The sequence below is a fragment of the Ammospiza caudacuta genome, chromosome 8 (assembly GCF_027887145.1).
Source record: "Ammospiza caudacuta isolate bAmmCau1 chromosome 8, bAmmCau1.pri, whole genome shotgun sequence".
NCBI lineage: Eukaryota > Metazoa > Chordata > Aves > Passeriformes > Passerellidae > Ammospiza > Ammospiza caudacuta.
In genome coordinates, this window is record NC_080600.1 from 23828989 (window position 1) to 23848626 (window position 19638).

The 19638-nt window shown below is 35.6% G+C and overlaps 1 protein-coding gene across 2 annotated transcripts in view; it reads left to right on the plus strand.

Annotated features, from left to right (window-relative positions):
- Positions 1-19638, plus strand: part of LOC131560444 (neurabin-1-like) — a 40967-nt gene that overhangs the window by 11620 nt on the left and 9709 nt on the right. For both annotated transcript variants that reach the window (XM_058809164.1, XM_058809165.1), the window contains exons 3-16: positions 2647-2779; positions 3151-3271; positions 3784-3888; positions 4068-4188; positions 4619-4765; positions 6518-6571; positions 8352-8581; positions 10249-10345; positions 10426-10615; positions 11377-11528; positions 12332-12665; positions 14997-15081; positions 15618-15689; positions 16183-16378. In XM_058809164.1, the coding sequence (XP_058665147.1) occupies positions 2647-2779; positions 3151-3271; positions 3784-3888; positions 4068-4188; positions 4619-4765; positions 6518-6571; positions 8352-8581; positions 10249-10345; positions 10426-10615; positions 11377-11528; positions 12332-12665; positions 14997-15081; positions 15618-15689; positions 16183-16378 (2037 nt within the window). The remainder of the gene's footprint in view (positions 1-2646; positions 2780-3150; positions 3272-3783; positions 3889-4067; positions 4189-4618; positions 4766-6517; positions 6572-8351; positions 8582-10248; positions 10346-10425; positions 10616-11376; positions 11529-12331; positions 12666-14996; positions 15082-15617; positions 15690-16182; positions 16379-19638) is intronic.

Below are 19638 nucleotides of genomic sequence, written 5' to 3' on the forward strand. Positions count from 1 at the left end.
TTCCATGTGTACACAATAAAATTTCTGTATTATACCCTTGACTCTTCAGTCATAGTTTTGTAGTGTGCTTTTACTTTTCTTTCTGTTTTTCCAGTGTTTGGCTTCTGGTTATAAGTTTTACTTTTCTTCTGTTCTTTGTAAATTAATGTTTTTCCTCAAAATTATTTTTCTGAAATTTGGAGAGGGGTGTCTTGTTCTTACTATTTGGAAGTAGGTCTGTTTTCTTTTAAGTGTGAGGTTATGGTTTTTAGAATATTACCCAAATGTTCTCATACAGTTGTCAACTGTCACTTTAAGATAAAAGTATGAATTCTTTCTCTTAGTAAATTACACAGAATTTATTTCAAGTAGGCTTTTCTTAGAAAGGTAATATGCATAAATATTAGGATTCCTCATTTGCATAAATATGTTTATGCCATTATTTTATTAATAGCAATGATAAACGTCACTGGAATTTAAATGACCACTAGTTTTAAATTCTGTTATCTGCTTCTGGTAGATGAACAATTCCTATTGTCAATTTTGCATAAAAATGAGCAAATTCCATAAGATTCTAAAGTACAATTCTGTTACTTTTAAATTGGAAAAGTGATAAATAATTTTTAGAAGTTCCAGAGATATTTTAATGCTGGTGCCCAAGGCTTGCAGTGTACATAATGCTGTTGTTACAGTGCAACTTTGCTTCCCCAAATTTCTAGCACTTTATAGTGTTGTGCAAGCAACCAGTTATCCCTGTGTTAATGTCATTTTTCAGTAGATAGTAATTATTTGCATAATCTTCTGCTCTCTTAGACCACTGAGTTGTAAAGCACTAAGAAAATACAGTTGTCACTGTCTCCAAAATGAACTACTGCCATTCTCCACATTTTGCTCAACCATTTGATAGTTGAGATATCTTTTTTATATTGTAGTCATACTGTTAATACTAGATTATATGTGTATTAATTTTTATGGGGGCTTTTTTCATGCCTTGGTATTTGATTTGCCCTCAAGAACTCAGGTCTTCTCAATAACAAGTTACCATTTGTCCACTCATGTGCTTCCTTTTTATTATTAGTTTAAAATTCATCTTATTATAATTTGACTGGCTTTGGAGATGCTGCTTTTTCTGTTGGAATGAAAAATAAAACTAGGCTAGTCTTGTTCCAAAGGATGAATAATGCTTCATTAAATGCTTCTGCTGCATATCCTATTTAGTGATTTGGGGGCTGAGGAGAGTGATTAATTTAAAGAACTTGGCCACTTTTTTCTGATAGTGGTAGAATAAGACCATTTAGATGGTTTTCTTTGTCTGTTTTGCAGATTTTTTCTGTAAAGCTCATGGAAGACATGCTGTAAGTGTGACCCTTGCTGTCTTTCTGTGTCCAGTTGTTGCCTACTGGTATCTGTATGAAAGTCACAAGGAGTTTATTGACCTTTATGCAAGACTTAGGAATAACAGCTTCTAAGGAAGGTTCTTTCATTGTGGAAGGCATAAGATTTCTGAGAGTGGGTTTCTTCCTTCCCTTTCAGCCAAGTGGATCTAACCTCTCTTGCTGGACTGGCCATGCCATGTGTCTGGAGTAGTTGTTTCGCAGGTTTGGGAAGAGTTTGTGAACTGATGTCAGTTGTAGTCTGAAGGTGATGGCAGTAGGCTCCTCACAGGAAATACTGAATTATATTGGTTGCATTTTGATAATCTGTTTCAATGACCATTTTTCAGTGTCTGAAGCTACTGCTCTGCAGAGCTAAAGCTGTATACTAGTGAATGTAAATTCACAGGGAAAATGTTCATTACAGCTAATGCTGTGGTATTTCCATGATTCAGTTACCTGTTTAGGTAGTCTCAGCAGAAAATACAACAGTTGCTAAAATACAGTAAACCAGTGTGAATGAACTTCATGTCAGTGCTGCATGTTCTTGATTAGGGAGATGGCTGCTGCAGCAGCAATGAGTGCGTTTTTGTCTTACAGTGGTGGTGGATAAAATACTTAGTGCCTGCAAAACATTTAGCAGATAAACCTTAATTTTTAAGATAAATGAGGGTGTGATATTTTTCCTTTTTTTTCCTAACTAACTTCTTAATTTAAATGCAGTTAATGAACATGCTGATATGTCTGTTATATATAGTTAATTCTTCCTTCTATATTTCTGTCTTAATTTGTGTTGTTTGTTTATCTTTTATTTTTAACAATTCAGAAACTCAGCTGGAGTGAATACTAAAAATAGTAATGTATGTAGCAAGGCATTTCCTTTTCCTGGGAAACTGCGTGATTCCCTTGCAAAATCAGAAAACTACATCTGTTTGAAACACTGCAATTGGCAGATGGTGTGGGGGGAGGGAAGAAGAGAGGAAGGATTTGGTGGAATGTAGTCCTAATAAAAAAAGTCACACGATATCAAAGAGGAGCTGACTGATTTCTTTTAACTCTTTGGTGTGTTTGCAAGATAAAATCTGTTCAAGTAATTGTTTTGAAACTTAAAATGTTACTTCTGTGCAAGCTAGAAACTGTGTGACAGCAGCAGTATTTATTAAATTGATGGTTGTTTAGAAAATGAGATCTCTGAAAATACCACTTTAATTTCCTTATGGATTGTCTTTCAATTATATGGTGTTTGAAAGGAGGTGAGAAGACATTAAAAAAAGTTTTCTGTTCCATTTCTTAGGTTTTCAGTACTTACTCAAATGAAGACTATGATAGACGTAATGAGGAAGTTGACCCTGTGGCAGCCTCAGCTGAGTATGAACTTGAGAAAAGGGTGGAAAAAATGGAAGTGTTTCCTGTGGAAATTGAAAAAGGTGCAAATCAAATCTTGAATATTTGCAGGAGATACTATGGGAACAAAAGATAAAACCATAGATGTATATTCCTGGAATTTAGGTCTTGAATTTTTGTATATGTGTCTGGGGTTAGATTTGTGGCAAGTTCTGGTGAATTTAGTGAGTATTAAGTGCAGATTGTCATACTGAATTGAAGTTAGGAGGGCTACAGGGCAAAAAGGCTTTAAGTAGTATCTACATATAGAATATATTCTATTTTTTTCTCTTTTTTAAAGTTAATTTCTATTATCTTTTGTGTAGAAAGACTTGGAATGCTTTGAAACAACTCAGTATTGCTAACTGTTACATCATATGTCATGCAACTAATGTTAGATTTTTGAATCCCTTAGGTGATAGGGGTCTGGGCATCAGTATCATTGGAATGGGAGTTGGTGCTGATCAGGGACTGGAAAAACTAGGTATTTTTGTAAAAACAATAACAGATGGTGGAGCTGCTCAGAGGGATGGACGGTGAGTTTTTCGTTGAATTGATTATGCTTTTTACAAATTTCCAACTGGGCCCAGTTGATTTCATTAGATATGCTGTATACTGTGAATAAAAGTACAAAAGCTGAATGCAGCTGAGTGATTATTACATTCCTGCTTTATGTTAAATTTTTAAAAATGAGTTTTTTATTATAGGACGTTTTTGCTAAGTAACTGTAGATCTACTTGCAGCATATATATGTTCAAAATGAGCTCGTGTAGAAGTACCACAAAATGATTCATGTTGACACTCTGGAGCACCAATCACAGTTATAAATAATATAAAAAACATCGAGTCAAATACTGTGTAAATTTAAATTGTTGATTTGCATAGTAACAGAGGATGAGGAGACTATTTTTAAGCAATGAATTTCAGTGGAGTCAGAATTTATCATTGAAAATACTAGTGAGTTTTAGGTGATATTTGTCATGTCAAAAATGTTTCAAGCCAAAATACTATTGTTTACCTGATAGCTAAGCATTTATTTATTTTGCAGAATTCAAGTAAATGATCAGATTGTTGAGGTTGATGGCATAAGTCTAGTGGGAGTTACTCAGTTCTTTGCAGCCACTGTACTAAAGAACACCAAAGGCACTGTGAGGTATGTGTGTTTTCTCTGAAATAATAGTTTCTTTTTGCCATTTTTCATTCATGGAGAATACAAAACCTCAGTATGAAAATTTTGCAAAGATATTGTGAAGGCAACAGTGTAGCAAACTCATTTCCTAAGCATGTCTTAAATTTTTTTGCTGCAACATAATTTGTTCTTTTTTCCTGTAGGTTCCTGATTGGGAGAGAGAAGCCAGGGGCTGAGAGTGAAGTAGCCCGTCTCATTAGTGAGACCTTAGAGCAAGAGCGGTGTCTGTACGAGCAGCACTATGCTCATGATGATACAGAGCAGGTAAACATTGCTCATGCTCTGCTAATGGGGCAAATGGTGGAGGTTAATCCAACACAGGCAACTTGTTAAAAACAGGAAAATAAGCACTTCATACACTGCTGTTGTTAAGGCACATAGTTATTGCTTTATCACTAATCCAAAATACACTTTTAACTGTCAGCTGTATGTGATCATTTTGTGCATGTCTTTCTTAACTCTCTTTTGTGGGACTTTGATGAAGGTGTTTGCAAGTCAACTTTAACACTTACCATAGGTATGAGATGTGTATATATATACCATAGATACAGATATATACCATAGGTATATAGTAACTAGTCAAGAAAAGTTTGGCAGCTGGTAGGATTCCTTGATTGTGTGCTTTGGTTATTGCTACTACCTTAATGCAAAAGTGTTTGTGTCACAGAATGTCATGATTTTCTCATTTTGTCAGGATGATGACTATGATGATGAGGAGGAGGATACATATGAGTCACATTTACGTGGAAAATCTGTAGAAGTTTTTGATCTTCCTGAAAATGAAGATATTGGTTTACTACTGGATATGGATTCAGCAGCGTCTCTTCTTAAATTTAAAGAGGTGTTGTAGCAGTTTCTTAAATATTCTTTGTGATGCACTGGGGAGCATCTGAAACTTGTAGGATTTGGATATAATCTCCTTCATGTTCCCTCTCGTTGCTTTGGGGTTTTTTCCCCCAGTGTCTCCAATAAATATCTCTGGTAAATGTCCATTGAAATATAGGTCTTCTGTAATTTTTTATATCCAGTTTCCCTATGCATATTTACATTAAACAATCTTTTGATTTAAATTTGAAAAGCCCTTGGAAACGGGGGTAGAACCCAGCCCCAGCTCGGTCCTTGTTGTCTGAGTATTGCATTAGATAAATAGGATGCTTTTCTTAGTTCTCCTGTGGCCCATTGGCTTGTGCTTGTGTTTGCTGCCCAGTAGAATGGCTTTAGCTGCAGAGGGCATGCGGGTTGTACAAATATGCCTCTTCTGAATAGTCTCAAGTGTTGTTGTTAGAAGTTTTTCAGGAAGACAGGAAATACATATCTAATTTCTTGGTTTAGTCCCTGCCGTCTTCTGTGATATCTGTGTACATAAAAGACTTGATTCTGTAGATAGGCATATTTTTGGCTTGGAGAGTATTTTTATGGTGTGTTTTTTGGAAGGAATGGATTTGTAAACCCAGTAGGGCATTCCAGACTCTGAATCACAACTTAACATAATTGGAAATAGTACGGTTCTCTTTTCCCAGGGTTTTTATAAAGGAGCATATTTGCTTTATTCAGAGCTGTGGGATTTAGTCAGGGACTTAAATGGTACAGACTTTGGCATTTAGGAGTCCAGGCTTCTCTGGCAGATTTAAGTGCCTGTCATTTTCACTCTGGGAGGAGAAAAATATACTGCAAAGAAACTGTTTCATCAGATGGTATTTGCTGCTACATCAGCTTATTTTTGTGTTGGTATTGGATTGGTATTTTGCAGATCTCCTAAGTTTGTTCTTGTTGCCATTGTCTCTGTCATTCCTCTTGTCATTGAGGAAGTAGAAATTGCAGGCTGCTGATCTCTAGAGAACATTCACAATTTTTCTAGGTTTGGAAGCATTGCAGCAAGCTGAAGCTTCTTAAGTGCTGTATTTACTTGGGATACAATTATAATCTCATGTAGAATCATTACTGTGCTGTTGCTGACATAATCTAAATGAAGAATAGTCATGGATTCACCAGTTGTAATTTGGGATCGGTGCAATGTGCCTTGACAAAAAGAAAATTCCCGCAGGGTTACAGATGTAAAGAGAGATATAAGGAACAATTAATACTTGTTAAAAAAATCTTTACATTTGGCTTAAGTGTAGTCTTTTTGATTTCTAATAATCCTATGAAGATTTGTGGTGTAAAAATACATGGCTTAATTTTAAAATAAAGCGAACACATTTATTTTTCAGTGCTGATTGTAAAAATATTTAGTACTGTTAAGTTTTTCCTTTTTTCTGTGTCCCAGTTGTCATCTTAAGTGCATTGCTGCTTTTCATTACTCTGGCACATTGAAACCTTATCATAATCTTTTCAGCTTAATATATAGACAACAATGGGAGATTTTTTAGGGTGGTTATGTACTGGGGAACTTGTTTGAAGTTTGAGTAATTTTTAATTTTTTTTTAAATAAAAGCTTATGATGACTTCTCCTGTAAATGACAAGTAATTAGGTTGACTTTATGCCACTCTAACAATGGTTTGGGGAAAAAGGGTATCATGGAGAAATATTTAAAGCTAACATTTTCAAATGTAATTTTGTGTGTGCTGATACAGTTTTTTTCATCCGTTCCAGCTACAATTAAAACATGCAGTAACAATAGCTGAAGTGAATCAACTGAAGGAGAAAGTAAGTTTTCAAAGAATATAATTATTGGTAGTTTGTGGTATTTGTATGGGTGGTTTGTTTGGGGGGGGGTTGTTTTGTTTTTGTGGCTGTTGATTTTACCAGGAATAGGCTGAATGCAAAAGGCAGCAATCAGTTTATGCCTCAGGCACTCTCTACTTTATGCTGGACAGACATTTCTAAGCTGAAGAGCTATGCTCAAATTAAAAATAAAATAAAATAAATCAACCAAACAAATAAAGCCCCAAAAGTCACATAAAACAACTAGAAAAACCCCCCAAGTCTCCACTTTAAAAGGAACACTTCAGTATTACTGCTTAGAGTAGCTGAATACTGTGGAGAGCTGTATGAAACAGCTCATAAACACATAAACAAATATGAGAACATTATCAGTGGTTTGAACTTGTCTTATTTGAGAATAGATTTGGTCAGACAATTGTTTGTGGCTGTCTTTCTGTTACCAGAAAGTTATTTCTGTTATCCTCTTTCCCTCCTCTAATTTCTGACCTGGTCTGGCAAAGTGTTTTTTTCCAGTAGTTTTGTTTGTTGCTGAAGATTGGTTCAATGCCTCTGCTTATTCTGAGAAAGTGTTTCTTTTTCTTTTTTGCTGCTTTTTCCACTGATGCAGATTTATACATGGCCTTTTTCTGAAAATACTGTGTGTGAGCAAGCAGCTTCATTTATTCCATTGCCCTTCTGTGCTGCCTTGCTCAGAAATGCATATCCTAGGACAAGTTGCAGCACATTGCTAGGAGCAGGTAGCAAGTGAAGAGGGCATAGTGCTTCAGGTTGCAGTGATTCTCAGTAGCAGTAACTATTGGGGTATTTCATGCACTCTGCAATTGTTGAGGCAAGGCAGACAAAGCTACTTAGGACAGCTCCCTTTTTGATTTCTGACAGTGCTCCTCCTCTTTCTAGTATTTTTGGTATGTGCCCCAACTGGATTGCACAAAAGCTGTTAAAGATGTTGGTGTTAGTACAACTTACGACCCCATTTTTAAATTCAAGAAATTCTTGGTCCTTTCAACATCCTTGTTCCATTGGCAGGTGATCTTAACTGGCTTCAAAAGCAGTGATTTATTTCCTCAGTGGAAGTGGTGTCCCCAAAGAAGGAGGCATGGGTATAAACTAAGCTATATCTTGCTTGTTCACTCCTCCAAGGCCTGGAGAGCTTCACATGTTAACATACCTGTGTGTAGTGTGGCTGCTGTCAAGCTGAAGGGTTGGCATCCCTTTCCTTTACTGAGGGAATATTTGGTGCTTTTGGACATTAGCTCAAGAAAAGGAAACCCTGCACGTGCCATCATTGATTTGGAAGACCAGTGTCATATGAAGTTACCAGGGAAGATCAGGTGGTCGTGTTATCTTTATTCAAAAAGCTATAGGTAACAAAGTAGTGGGACAGGGAGCTTGTCTTACACAGGTTAAAATTCTTTATCTGCAGTTGCCTTTGAAGGTATTCAAAGTAGGCCTCTCCAGAGATACTAAGTTCTGGTGAGATCTTGAGCAATATAAGCTAATAATACAGGTCTTGGTCATTTAATCTGTCTAGAATGATGCAGTACAAATGAGGAAGCAGTAAAAGACTCTTGGGTTTCAGTTCTTAACTTGATTAGATTAGCAAGGGTTGGAAGAGTTGATGTGATTACTTTAAAAGTTGTGTCCTGTTTTCATATTACTGATAAGTATGTAATCATTATTAGCTGTTCTCTACATGTATCAGCAACTGTTTTTTATTTCATCTTTTAGTTTAGATCAATTCATTAAGTATTAATCTTTTCAGTTAAAAGTTGTTGAAGCAGAAAAAAATGAATGGAAATTTAATCGAGCCCAACTGCAGCAAAACTTGGATGAAAGCAAAGAGAAAATTAAAAAGTTGGAGACCTACTGGTTAGAGGCACAAAATTTATGCAAAACAGTAAATGAGCGTCTTAAAGAGACTCAAGAACAATGTGATGCCCTTGAAAAGAAATACAACAAGGCCAAGAAATTGCTTAAAGACTACCAACAAAAGTAAGTACCCCAAAATGCCAGGTCTCTATGTATTGGTTGAATGTTTTGTGCAACTTGGGGAAAGCTGTCAGCAATACCTAGGGGAATAGGATTTGCTTAACATATTCTCTTTTTATTTATTAGAGTGCAGGGAAGAAGTGGGCTACAAATGCTGAATTATTCCATACCTTACATCACCAACTTCTGGAAAGGCTCTCTGAAAATCTTGCTGCTGATTTTGATTTATAGCTAAGGAAAAATTCTTTAATATTTCAATGACAACTATAAAAAAAAATACTTAGAAACTTAGTTTAAAAGCTGTAATGCATATTTACTTTTTTGGAAGGACTACTTGAAATTTGATATGAGGTGTTAGGCAATATCTTTTGCTCTTTGTGAAAAACCCTCAGCTTGGCTGACTTCAGTGTTCCAGATAGAATAGGCATCAAAGGATGTTTCATAATAGCCAGATACATGTGATTTAGTGTGAGTTAGGTACATCTTGTAGGAGGAGTAAAAAGAATTTTGAGAGAAACTGAAAGTTTGGGGATATGTGTCTAGCCCACTAAAATGGCAGCATGAAAACAGTATCTTCAATCTGTTAAAGGATTTGGGTTTTTTAGTGGAGGTACTATTGTTTATTAGATACATCTGTGGGGGGCTTCATCACTGTTATGTGGTAGTGTCTAATTGTTCTTTGATCTTGTTTTATGAGGAGGTAATTGCAAAATATTTGTAGATGTGTCCTGATAATAGAGAACACAGCTGTTGCTTTTGGTAATTGCTGTAAGTGTGTAATACTCTTGTTCCCAATTTCTCCACTTGCTACATACTTTTAAAGGCAATTTATTATGATCTTTTGCTCTGTAGTCCACATCCAGAAATGTTACTTTTCACAGTACGTTTTTGTGCTGTTTGGTGAGCTTTTTAAAGGTCTCCTTTCCCCTCTCCTCCCAAGCTTATCCACATGGAAGTTCAAAAGTACGTGAAGATGACTGCTAACATGCTGCTTTCCATTTCCTTGCTGTTTAGCCAATTCCCATTACTTGTTTGATTATCCCTGAAGCTTTTGCATCTGTTGTAGATGTTTTATGCTTATTTTCTGGTTTTGTATGTCATTTCATATGATGCAGGCAAAAACAGCTTTTATTTTTGTTTCCTTCTTGTAGTCATTGTTTCTTTTTTGTAAAACGCAGCCATTGCAATTGCTGTAGGATGGACCAAGTAGAAACTTGAAATGCAATTTAATTTCCAACAAAGAATTTTGCCATAACTTTTGGAACAAAAATATACTGTGTGTGCATGAATCTTTGTGGAAGAGAGTAAGATGTTATGATTTGAGTTGGGCATGTATTTCAGGCTTAAATGCATATGCAACTTGCCGCTTTTAAAATGAGAGATGGTTGTACCTTTGCAGAAAAAGTGTTGCCATGCATCCTTTTTCTGTCCAGAGTAAGTCACAGTCATCTCTGCTTTCTTTTGAAGACAGTAGAAGCATACAAATAGATATGTCATTTTCTGACATGATAAGATTAATGAATCACCTATACCTTGCAGACTGATTTTTGTCACCATTCACTAATGGAATGTTTTTTAGTTAATGCAATTGTGCGTATTTCTATTTAACATCATTTTCTGCATTTCTGTATATTACTGTTTCATAGACATGTATATATTTCTTTCACCAGAGAAATAGAATTTATGAAGAAAGAAGAAGATCATTCAAAGCTACTTGAAGAAAGAGACCAGAAATATGCAGAACAACTGAAAATCTATCAGGAAAAAGTAAAGCAGTATTATATTTTGAAATAAACTTCTGCATTTTTGGAGACATGTATCTCACTTCTGAATTTTAATTCTTGCAGATTTCAGAGCTTGAAAATAAATTGAAAGCATATGAGAAAATGCCTTATGTGTTTGAAGGTGGCAGTTTATTGGAAGATGGCTGTCAAAGTCCAGACCAATCTAATGAACAATCAAAGATTAAAGAAGACAATGAAAAAGAAACCAAATCAATAGAAGAAAGAATAAATTCTTTAGATATGCTGGTTTCTGGTAAGTAGAATAAATTCTTTAGATATGCTGGTTTCCTTATTTACACTTAAGGAAAATTAGGAGGCGTTATATGTATAGTGTTTTTTTTTGTTATTAAGAGAAGTGAAGTGTTCCCTGTTTCCTTCTGACTGGGTAAATGTTTTAGCTGAGTCAGTGTGGATACTTGAGTTTAGGTTCTCCCAGCATTTTCAGTAGAATTGTAATGTATTTCTTAGGTCTTGTGGGAAAGAGGAGGTGGATGGAGAGACAACTATTTTAACAGTTCTTCGGATTCTCTGTTAGTTGAACTACTGATGGGACTAAAACACTGAGATATGTCAGTTAAAATCCCATTTATTTCAAGCTATAATTTACAGTAAACTTGCTGTGATTTTTTGTCTCAATTTTATGCACAGAATGTAATGAAATAATCAGATGGAGGTTCCAATGAGAATGAAATTTTAAAAATATTTGGTAAATTCTTACTTTGTAGAGAGTTTCTATCCTAAAGAATGATGTTAGGAAAGCACATCTGGGGCACAAATTTTCATCTATTTGAGAACAGAATTCAAGTATATTTCAAATTAAACAGAAATTGCTATTGCCATGTGTAAAATAGTGCAGTATAATATGAAAATTATTTTCATACAGTAATGGTTAATAGGTAGAATAATTCCAACTTAGATTCTGAATATTTTTCTGGACAGGGGGTTGGTGAACTTGCCTAGCAGTTTTTGATGGGGTTTTTGTTTGCTTTTTTGAAAAGTATGTGTTTGTTGCAGATTTTGATGCTTTTGTTGGGGATACTCCCAGATTAGACACCAGTGCCCACAAAGCAAAAGCTCAGCTTGCTTTGAAAGTAAAACGCCAGCCACCTTCTCGGTCAAAGCTGAAAGAATCTCTTGGGGGTGCACAACAGACTGCAAATCTGCAGGTACTGACACTGGTGATCATGTACTCTGGATACTGACCAAGGGTTGAGTTTTATCTGTATTTGCAATTGTAAGTCTTCTCCATGCTTCATGCAGGCTGTGCCAAAGCATCCTTGTTTTATGCTGCATCAAAGGAAAAAAACCTTTTAGGGTTCATGACATACATGGGAACTCTGGCGTGTTTTTGTGGCACAGTTAATTTGGAGTTAGCAAAGAACTGTGTGAGCTTGTTCTGTGCTGCTTCTGCTTGCTGACAGATTTTGATACAGTGACATGTTGAGAAATACACTAATTTATCTTGTTATGCCTTCATCTGGAACAAGTCAGTTACCAAATTTCTTCAAAAACTAAAGAGTTCTGAAATGCTTCATTTTTCATAAGTCATCATTTGAGTTCACAAGAAGTGTGCCAGTAAAATGTTCTCATGTTTCTGGAAAACAACTGGAGAATTCAGGTATAGATAGTCAATATATGGGAGAGCCTGTAGTAGAAGGAGGACGCTGAACTAATTTAGTGAGATTGAAAACTGGCTGCATTGAATTGGAATGGCTAATGTGTACCAGAACACTTCTGATTTGGCTAGAAGAAGTTTACTTGGGATGTGCAGAAAGATGTGTATAGAGGTGGGTAACACATTCTAAAATCAGATTCATGTGATTCAGATGGTATCCACAAGTATGTAAGTTCAGAAAATTTCCTGAACTGAGGAAGTTTGCTTAGCACATCCTTCCACCCTGGTAAAAGAACAGACAATAAATGAGTATATGTCATGTTTATCAAAAAATAACTTTCAAATGTATTGAAGGATGAAGATTCAGAAGACCACGTTCTCAACAGAGAATCTTCCTCTATGTACCTAACTAAGACCTTAGAAACAGGTGAAAAATTATCTCTCCCATGCCTGGAGGACCCAGATCGAAAGAGTGAAAAGCCTGAGAAAAGAGAAAGCACAGAAAGTCCTCTGGAGTCAAGCCCTTCTGCTTCCACACACTCTTCTCCAGTACACAAACCAAACAACGAAAATAGCACAACCACCACTCGGTCACCTCCTCCTGAAGGGATGGCTCCAAATTCTCCTCAAGGGTATCTCAAGAATGTTAAGCAAAGGGAAGCAAAAGGGAAAGGGAAAGAAGCCAAGGGTAAGACTTATGGGTTTATTATTATTTTAATTCTTCAGGATTGAAATTTTACAAATTTTAGATGTAATCAGTAAAGGTCCTAATACATTTTTGCAAAACACTTGCCTCATAAGTGGCAATGTATTGGAGAGTAAGTCTGATGGACTTCCTGATTCCCAGAAAACTTCATTGTTGCCTTTGTGCTTCCAGACATTATGCAGGTTTAAACAGGATACAGATTCTGAGAATTGTGGGAATTACCACATTACTCATCATGCTGTTTTAGGATATTTGTCACTAGAAGAAGGTTAAAGGTATTATAATCAGCCTAGTCTCTACTAGTCATTATTTGATAGGAATAGTTGGCATTTTTCTTATGAATAAGTGAAAAAGGGATCTAATATAATCTTTTAAATGTTTGATATTTTCTGTAATCAGCTAGTACAAATTTATAAAGACAGATGACTTGCTGTCTCTGGTTTTGTCCGAGCTGTAGGGCATTCTTTTAATACCCTGAAACAAGATTTGTTTTATACTGTCCTTATTTTTATGTGTCTATAAAGACTCAAACAAAAAATAGTCTAAAACAAATGCCACTTACTAAGACACATACCTAATACATCTATGATTTTGCTTTCTTTTCTACAGTTTTTTTGTGATGGCAGAAGCATTGTAAACTTTTTTTTTTGTAAATTTGCCATGGAATTGCTAATTAATTCAGTACATGAGGATTGGTATTGAAAGCTTGCTCTTTGTGAACAAAATTATACTAAATGCTGTTTCTGCCAGATTGTTGCTTTCTAACTGTATTTGAATGTTTGCCTATTATTTTATTGAATTAATCCTTTCTTGCCTATTATTTTATTGAATTAATCCTTTCTATTACCTTTTCACCCATTCATTTATCAGTCTGTATTTTAACCTACTGTGCCATATTTAAGAAATTACCTCTTTCCTTAAAATACTGCCTCTGGAAATAGAGGTGGAAACAAATGTCAGTATTAAAAATAATTCTTCTGGTTTTGTATTCAAGCTGATAGGAAGAAGAGCCAGTTTAATAGTAGTTATAATTTGTTGGATATTATATATTTAGCAAAAGTGCTTAAGTAATTAGCTGAAGTTTTAATTTTCATCAGAAACTACTGATTAGATAAGCAAAAAAAAAAAAAAAGGGGGGGAAGCTCTTGACTAACCAGACTGTCAGGTGTGTGAGCTTTGAGGTAATCCTTCCTGAAATATATAATGGTGTTTGCTGATGGAGTGATGGGTAGCTGACCTCAGTTTTGTGTACTGAACAGGATTTTTGGTTTTTATGGTCCTTGAAGGAGTCTGTGTATATCATGTCAGGAGTTGTTTTGAAGGTAGAGCTTAAAATTTACTTTGTTTCTCAAAATGTGAACTGCATCTCTTTCACAGGTAGCTAAGTTAGGAAACACATAATTTGCAACACAAAATGTATTTTTTTTTTTTAATCTAGTAGCCTGAGAATGTAAAAGTAAGTACATTTAGGACTTGCAGTAATCTGTCACAGTCCAATGAGAAGACATCATGTGGTTTGTGTCACTTAATTTTGCATAATAATTGAGAAGTTGGTATTGAACATGCTTCCTTTGGCAAAAAATTGGGTCCTAAGAGGTTGTATTCCAGTTGTGAAAATAAGAGCCTTGAAGGAGCTTCAAAGTCCCAGCTGTTTTTTCAGAATAGCCACATTTGTATGCCATTTCCAGTGAACTCAGCTTGTCAGGAGCTCTCTGCTCTCCAGGGACTGACCATTGTGTTAGGCACAGCTTCTGGAGCAGGCAGCTTCTGTATGTAGCCATGTGTGCAGCAGCTGGCCTGGGCTAGGTGCTGAACCAAAAATAATACCAAGGGTGCATCTGTAATACTGCAAGAGTAATAAAGAAATACTAAATGCTGTGTCTTATACTGGTTATGTGGCTGTATGTTTTGAAGTTGACATTTTGCAAAAGAAGGAGGTACTTCTTTCTAAACCTGTCATAAACTTTTGTTTGTAATTCATTGGAGCAAAATACTGTGGTAATTTTTACCTTTCTAGACTGTATGGAATTACTCTTTATCAAAAGGAATATTTTTAAGTAGTTGTCAGCAAGTGTTATGTTGCCATTTTTCAATGGCTGGTACAGACAGAATGATGGGAAGATGGCACAGACAATAACTTAGGCTGGCTGATATGGCTGTAGTATTTTCAATTATTATCTGTGTGTGGGAATGGGAGTTTTAACACTGTCTCCCAGGTCATGGTATCTGACTTACAAACTTCATCATTAGTAGCTGAAAATTGCAGGTATTTTTACAACAATATTTTTATTTTTCACCTCTCTATGAAAACAGAAGAAAGGAAAAATGAAGACAGGACAGCAGAAACAAATGAAGGAATTCCACCAGGGAAGTCCAAAAGGAGATTTCCAGATTTTGGGTGAGATTTTACATGTGTTCCTTCAGAAATAAGTGTTGTTCTGTGTTACTTTTGAGAATATTATGTTCTCTAAATAAACAATGTTGAGGTGTCCAGTAATGCTACTTCATAACACCTTTGAAGATGGGGTAAAGCTTGTTGAAGCCAACTAACATTAAAGACTTAGACTAGTACTTCAATAAATGCATCATAGTGTATAACATAAAGATTAGCTGATTTCACACACTGATAATGTACTTAGTGACTGTGCTCAAGTTGCTGTGCATTGCTTAGGAGCATTAATGTAGCAATAAAACTGTGGTTTTCCTCCTGGTTGTATCCACTGTATGCTAGGCTTCTTTAGCTATTGCTGTATTTATTTTGGTTATCTGTGGCTTTTGAAAGGGTACTGTCATGCATAATCTGCAGAATTATGCTTTGTGTAACAATACAAATGTGGCTTTTTGTAACTGTTGAAGTCAATGTGAAAACTAATTTGCTGATTTAAAGAAATGTAAATGTAAGTGCTTTATGAAATTTGTGTTTTTTCACTTCAGTGGATTGCGGAAATCTGGGGGGAAGGGTAAGAAGCAAGAAAAAGAAAATATAAGAGGTTCTCTGGATAGCAGGTAGGTCTTTTGTTAGTTTATACATACATGCTGCATTCCTTAAATTTGTAACCTAAGGATTTTTTTTAAACTGTCATTAATGTTTGATCCTAAAGTACATTCTTTTATAACAGTGGCAAAATTCTGTGAAGATTTAATGATACAGAGATGAGCCTCCGATCTCACAGAAGAGAGTAGAGGAGACAACCTTAAAACTATTTTGCTTAGGAAGATGAATGTTGAGTAAATCAAGTTTGCAGTTACTGGAAATTATTATTAAATTGTGTGAAATACTGCAAAAATTTGTGTTATTATATAACTCATTATTTCACATGGATATTTTAAGGCAAGCATCAGTTTTCATTTCAAGTATCAGTTGTGCTGTGAAACTGGTAAAAATAAGTGGTGTGTTTTGAGTTTGTTCCTGTTTTTAGCGGGGTGGTTGTGTATTTGAGGGGTGGGATGCAGTTTTTTGCTGTTTTTATTTAAACAGAATTTCATCTGCTTATCTCAGAGGTTCCCGAGAACTTTTGGATGACTCTGGCAACTATCTATCAGCATCAGATTCAGATTCCCCTGCTCCTACTTGCATGCCTTTCTCTTGGTTTGGAGACAGCCACAAAGAGCCTCAGGTTTCAAGTAGCAGTCTGCAGGTTACTCAGAGTGGGCAGGATGGTTGTGAGCATGGTCAAGACAAGAACAGAAGCAAGGTAAAGATGACTAATTTGTGCTTTGAATGTTTAAGTGTTGCATTTTGATGAAGTAAAAATATCAGTGGTTAGTGTGTGTAAGCCTAATGATTTAGTCCTTTACCACATCACCTCTTACAAACATTGCTGGAGCAGTTTGAGATACTACAGCTCTTACAAGGAGGAATTGTGAGAGTGTTGTGTTCCCTCCTTCAGCTGAAGCTCAGTAGAGCCTATTCAGGCTGAAGTAGCATCTAAGAAAGAATCACAAGGCATGTTCTTTGACTGGTTGGTAATGCTAAAAGTAATGCTAGTTTCAGGAAAGTATAGTTTTAGAGGTCTAATCTGTTTTCCAGATGAGTTCATGGAGGAATTGTGCATAAATAGAGGTCAGCTGTCCAAACAGTTGGCCAGCCAGTTCTTACTGTACTGGAATGTAGGATTGGAGTACCAGACAGGTGGAGGAAGATAGTATCCTACTTTTCAAATATGGTACTAGATGCCAAGAAACACATCTATAGGACACTTTCTTCCAGGCTTGAGAGTAGCTAATAATCTAATAATTTAGAGCCTTTTAACCAGATCTTGAAAATGAGGCGACACAGTTCAGTCTATAACCATAAAGTTTAAACTATTTGAAAGGAACAGCTTTAGAAACTAAAAGATGTAATGTGTGTGCTGTCTGAATATTTGGTGAAATCTTTTTCAATTTAACACCATTCCCAGCAATTTTACTGACTGTATTCTTGTTTCCTTTAAATTTTGTCAAATTGAAAATTACAGTTATTTGAGTAAGGTGGTTTATTCTTGAGTTTCACACTTTTTCTTCACTTTGGATGGCTAAAATACCCTTTCATGTATTGGTTTTCTTCTGTGCTGTTAGAAAGAAAGGAGTTGTATATATGGAAGAGAAACCTGCCAGGTTTTAGTCCTTGAAGTCACTGATATTTTGCAGAGATTGCAGATAACAAGTTTGCTTTCCATGTTTCCAGATGGTGATTGCACTAAAATGCTGTTGTAATACTTTTCTTAAATACTTTGTTTCACGAGTGTAAATCTTCAGTCCCTGTGATAATGGTAAATTGTCTGCATACATAGTTTTAAAAAGTACAGAAAGTGATTTTAGAACCATACAGTAACACAGGAACTTAATAAGAGTATGAATTTTTTAATCTCTGAAGTGGAACAGTACTTCACAAACTGCTGCCCAGTGTGCATCAGTCTTGTGTATTTACAGCTCTTGCACTGGTTGCTACTCTTGGAGCCTGCAGTGGCCAAAAGATGTTTCTGTAAATAACCCAGGAATTTGGAAGGTATATGCATATTCTTGGATACAATTTTTGATTAAATAGTAATGCATGGCTGGTCTCTTGATAGGCTGTAGTTGGTCTCCTAATAGGCTGTAGCAAAGCTGTGCAGAGTTGTTTCCTGTATAGCTAAGGAATCAGTGGGTTTGTCATTGATTCAGAGGAACACGTTGGTCCCCTCTTCGTTGCTCCTTTCTATCTGATTTGAATAAGTTTTGTAAGCATAGTAAAAGTCCCACTGCTGCATTTCTACTATAAGCATCCATAATGTGCTTAAGCAGCTCCTAATGTTTTCATGTACCTACCATATACACCTACTTTGGGCAGTCAAAAAGTTAGATGTTACCAGACTAAGTGCTCTTTTCCTTCCACATTGTTGTGAAGTAATCGTTTTTTCTTCTTTTCTTTTTACTGAACTATACTTCCCAAGATGATTACTGTATCAACCTTCCAGCTGGTTTCTTGCCTACTGGATTGGGATTTTTTGTTTCCTTCTCATGCTCCAGTATGTAATTGTTGTTTGCTGCTCTCTTGCTGCAAACCAGCAGCTGGAAGATTATGCAAGTCTCCAGCTATATTCTTGCTTTCTAAAATGGTAGAAAGCTGATCCCATTGAAGAACAGATTCTCATACATTCATTAATCATAAAATCATTCTTTTCCTCTCCAAAGTCAGGCTGGTTTCACTTTGCAATGTTTGGGGTCTTCTGTAAACATGGTGATGTGACAGTGGTTGCTGCTTCAAATGAATGACTAATTGTTGTAGATCTGAACTTAGGGTTGATAATTACATATGTACTGTTACAGGGCTTTGGCTTTTTTTGCCGTGAAAAGATATTAAAACTAACAAAGAAATGTGCTTGACCACTCAGAAGTGAGCCTTGTTAATAAAACAATATAAAAGCAAGAGACAAAGTCATCTTCCCAGAATTCAAGGGAAGAACACTCTTTTTGTTGATATTAACTCAAAATTTATAAATAAAGAAATATGTCATAAATATAGCAATAGCATTTACTCCTTTTATGTTTGTAGTATCCAATGTGATCTTGTGACAGCATTTCTTAAACAGGAGGTAAAAGTAGAAAGCCTAAAATAAGAACTTTGTCATTTAAAAAATCTCTGTGGAACCAAGTCCTTTGCATTGTGTATAATTTTTGTAGTTGTGTTTTAGCATTGATGGTGCAAGGAATATAATTACATTCCTTATTACCTGGTTTCTGGTTTTGCAAAATTTGCCTCTGAAAGTTACTATACTTGAAATGTTTTTGCTTTCTTAAAATGGTTCTGAAGTTAGTTTTAAACTTAGAGTTTGACAAAGTAGTGAGTCAACTTCTTGATCTTTGTGAAAACAAAACCACAGGAACTAAAATCCTCTGTGCTTGCAGACAGTTCTTAAGTTCTTATTTAAGAACTTAATTTAAGTTCTTAAATAAGTTCTTGGTGTAATTCTGATACGATACACACACATACATAGTGTTTATACTCATTGTTTTTCCAGAATACTACTTAGCTTCTGTAAGTGTGTGTGCAGTCTTTCATTTTCAGTGCAAGGAAGAAGAGTGGTATAAACTATATCCTAGTACCTTAAATGATAGGAAGCATACCTATAAAACCTCTTCTGTCCAAATTCTGTGCTATTCAAGAGTCAAAACCCTTTGCAACTGGCTCTAAATGCTTAAAAGGCAATTACTCCTATAAACTGATTAGGAGCAGAGGGAGGAGAAAATATTGCAACTGGTGCTCAGATGCCTTACTTTTGACTATATTTTTATTATTGTATCTTTTAGTTTAGTTTGTCTGAATTGTTCTTGATTTTTTTTGTAAAAGAAGAAAGAGTGAACTGAGGGCAGCTAAAAGAAAAGCTCTTAAATAGATTTTCAGTTTGGGTTGAAGGTAATTTGAGAATAAGTTGATGGAAAAAGTATTCAGTTATTTCTGGTAAAAATTTTTACATCTAAAAGACTGAAGAAGACC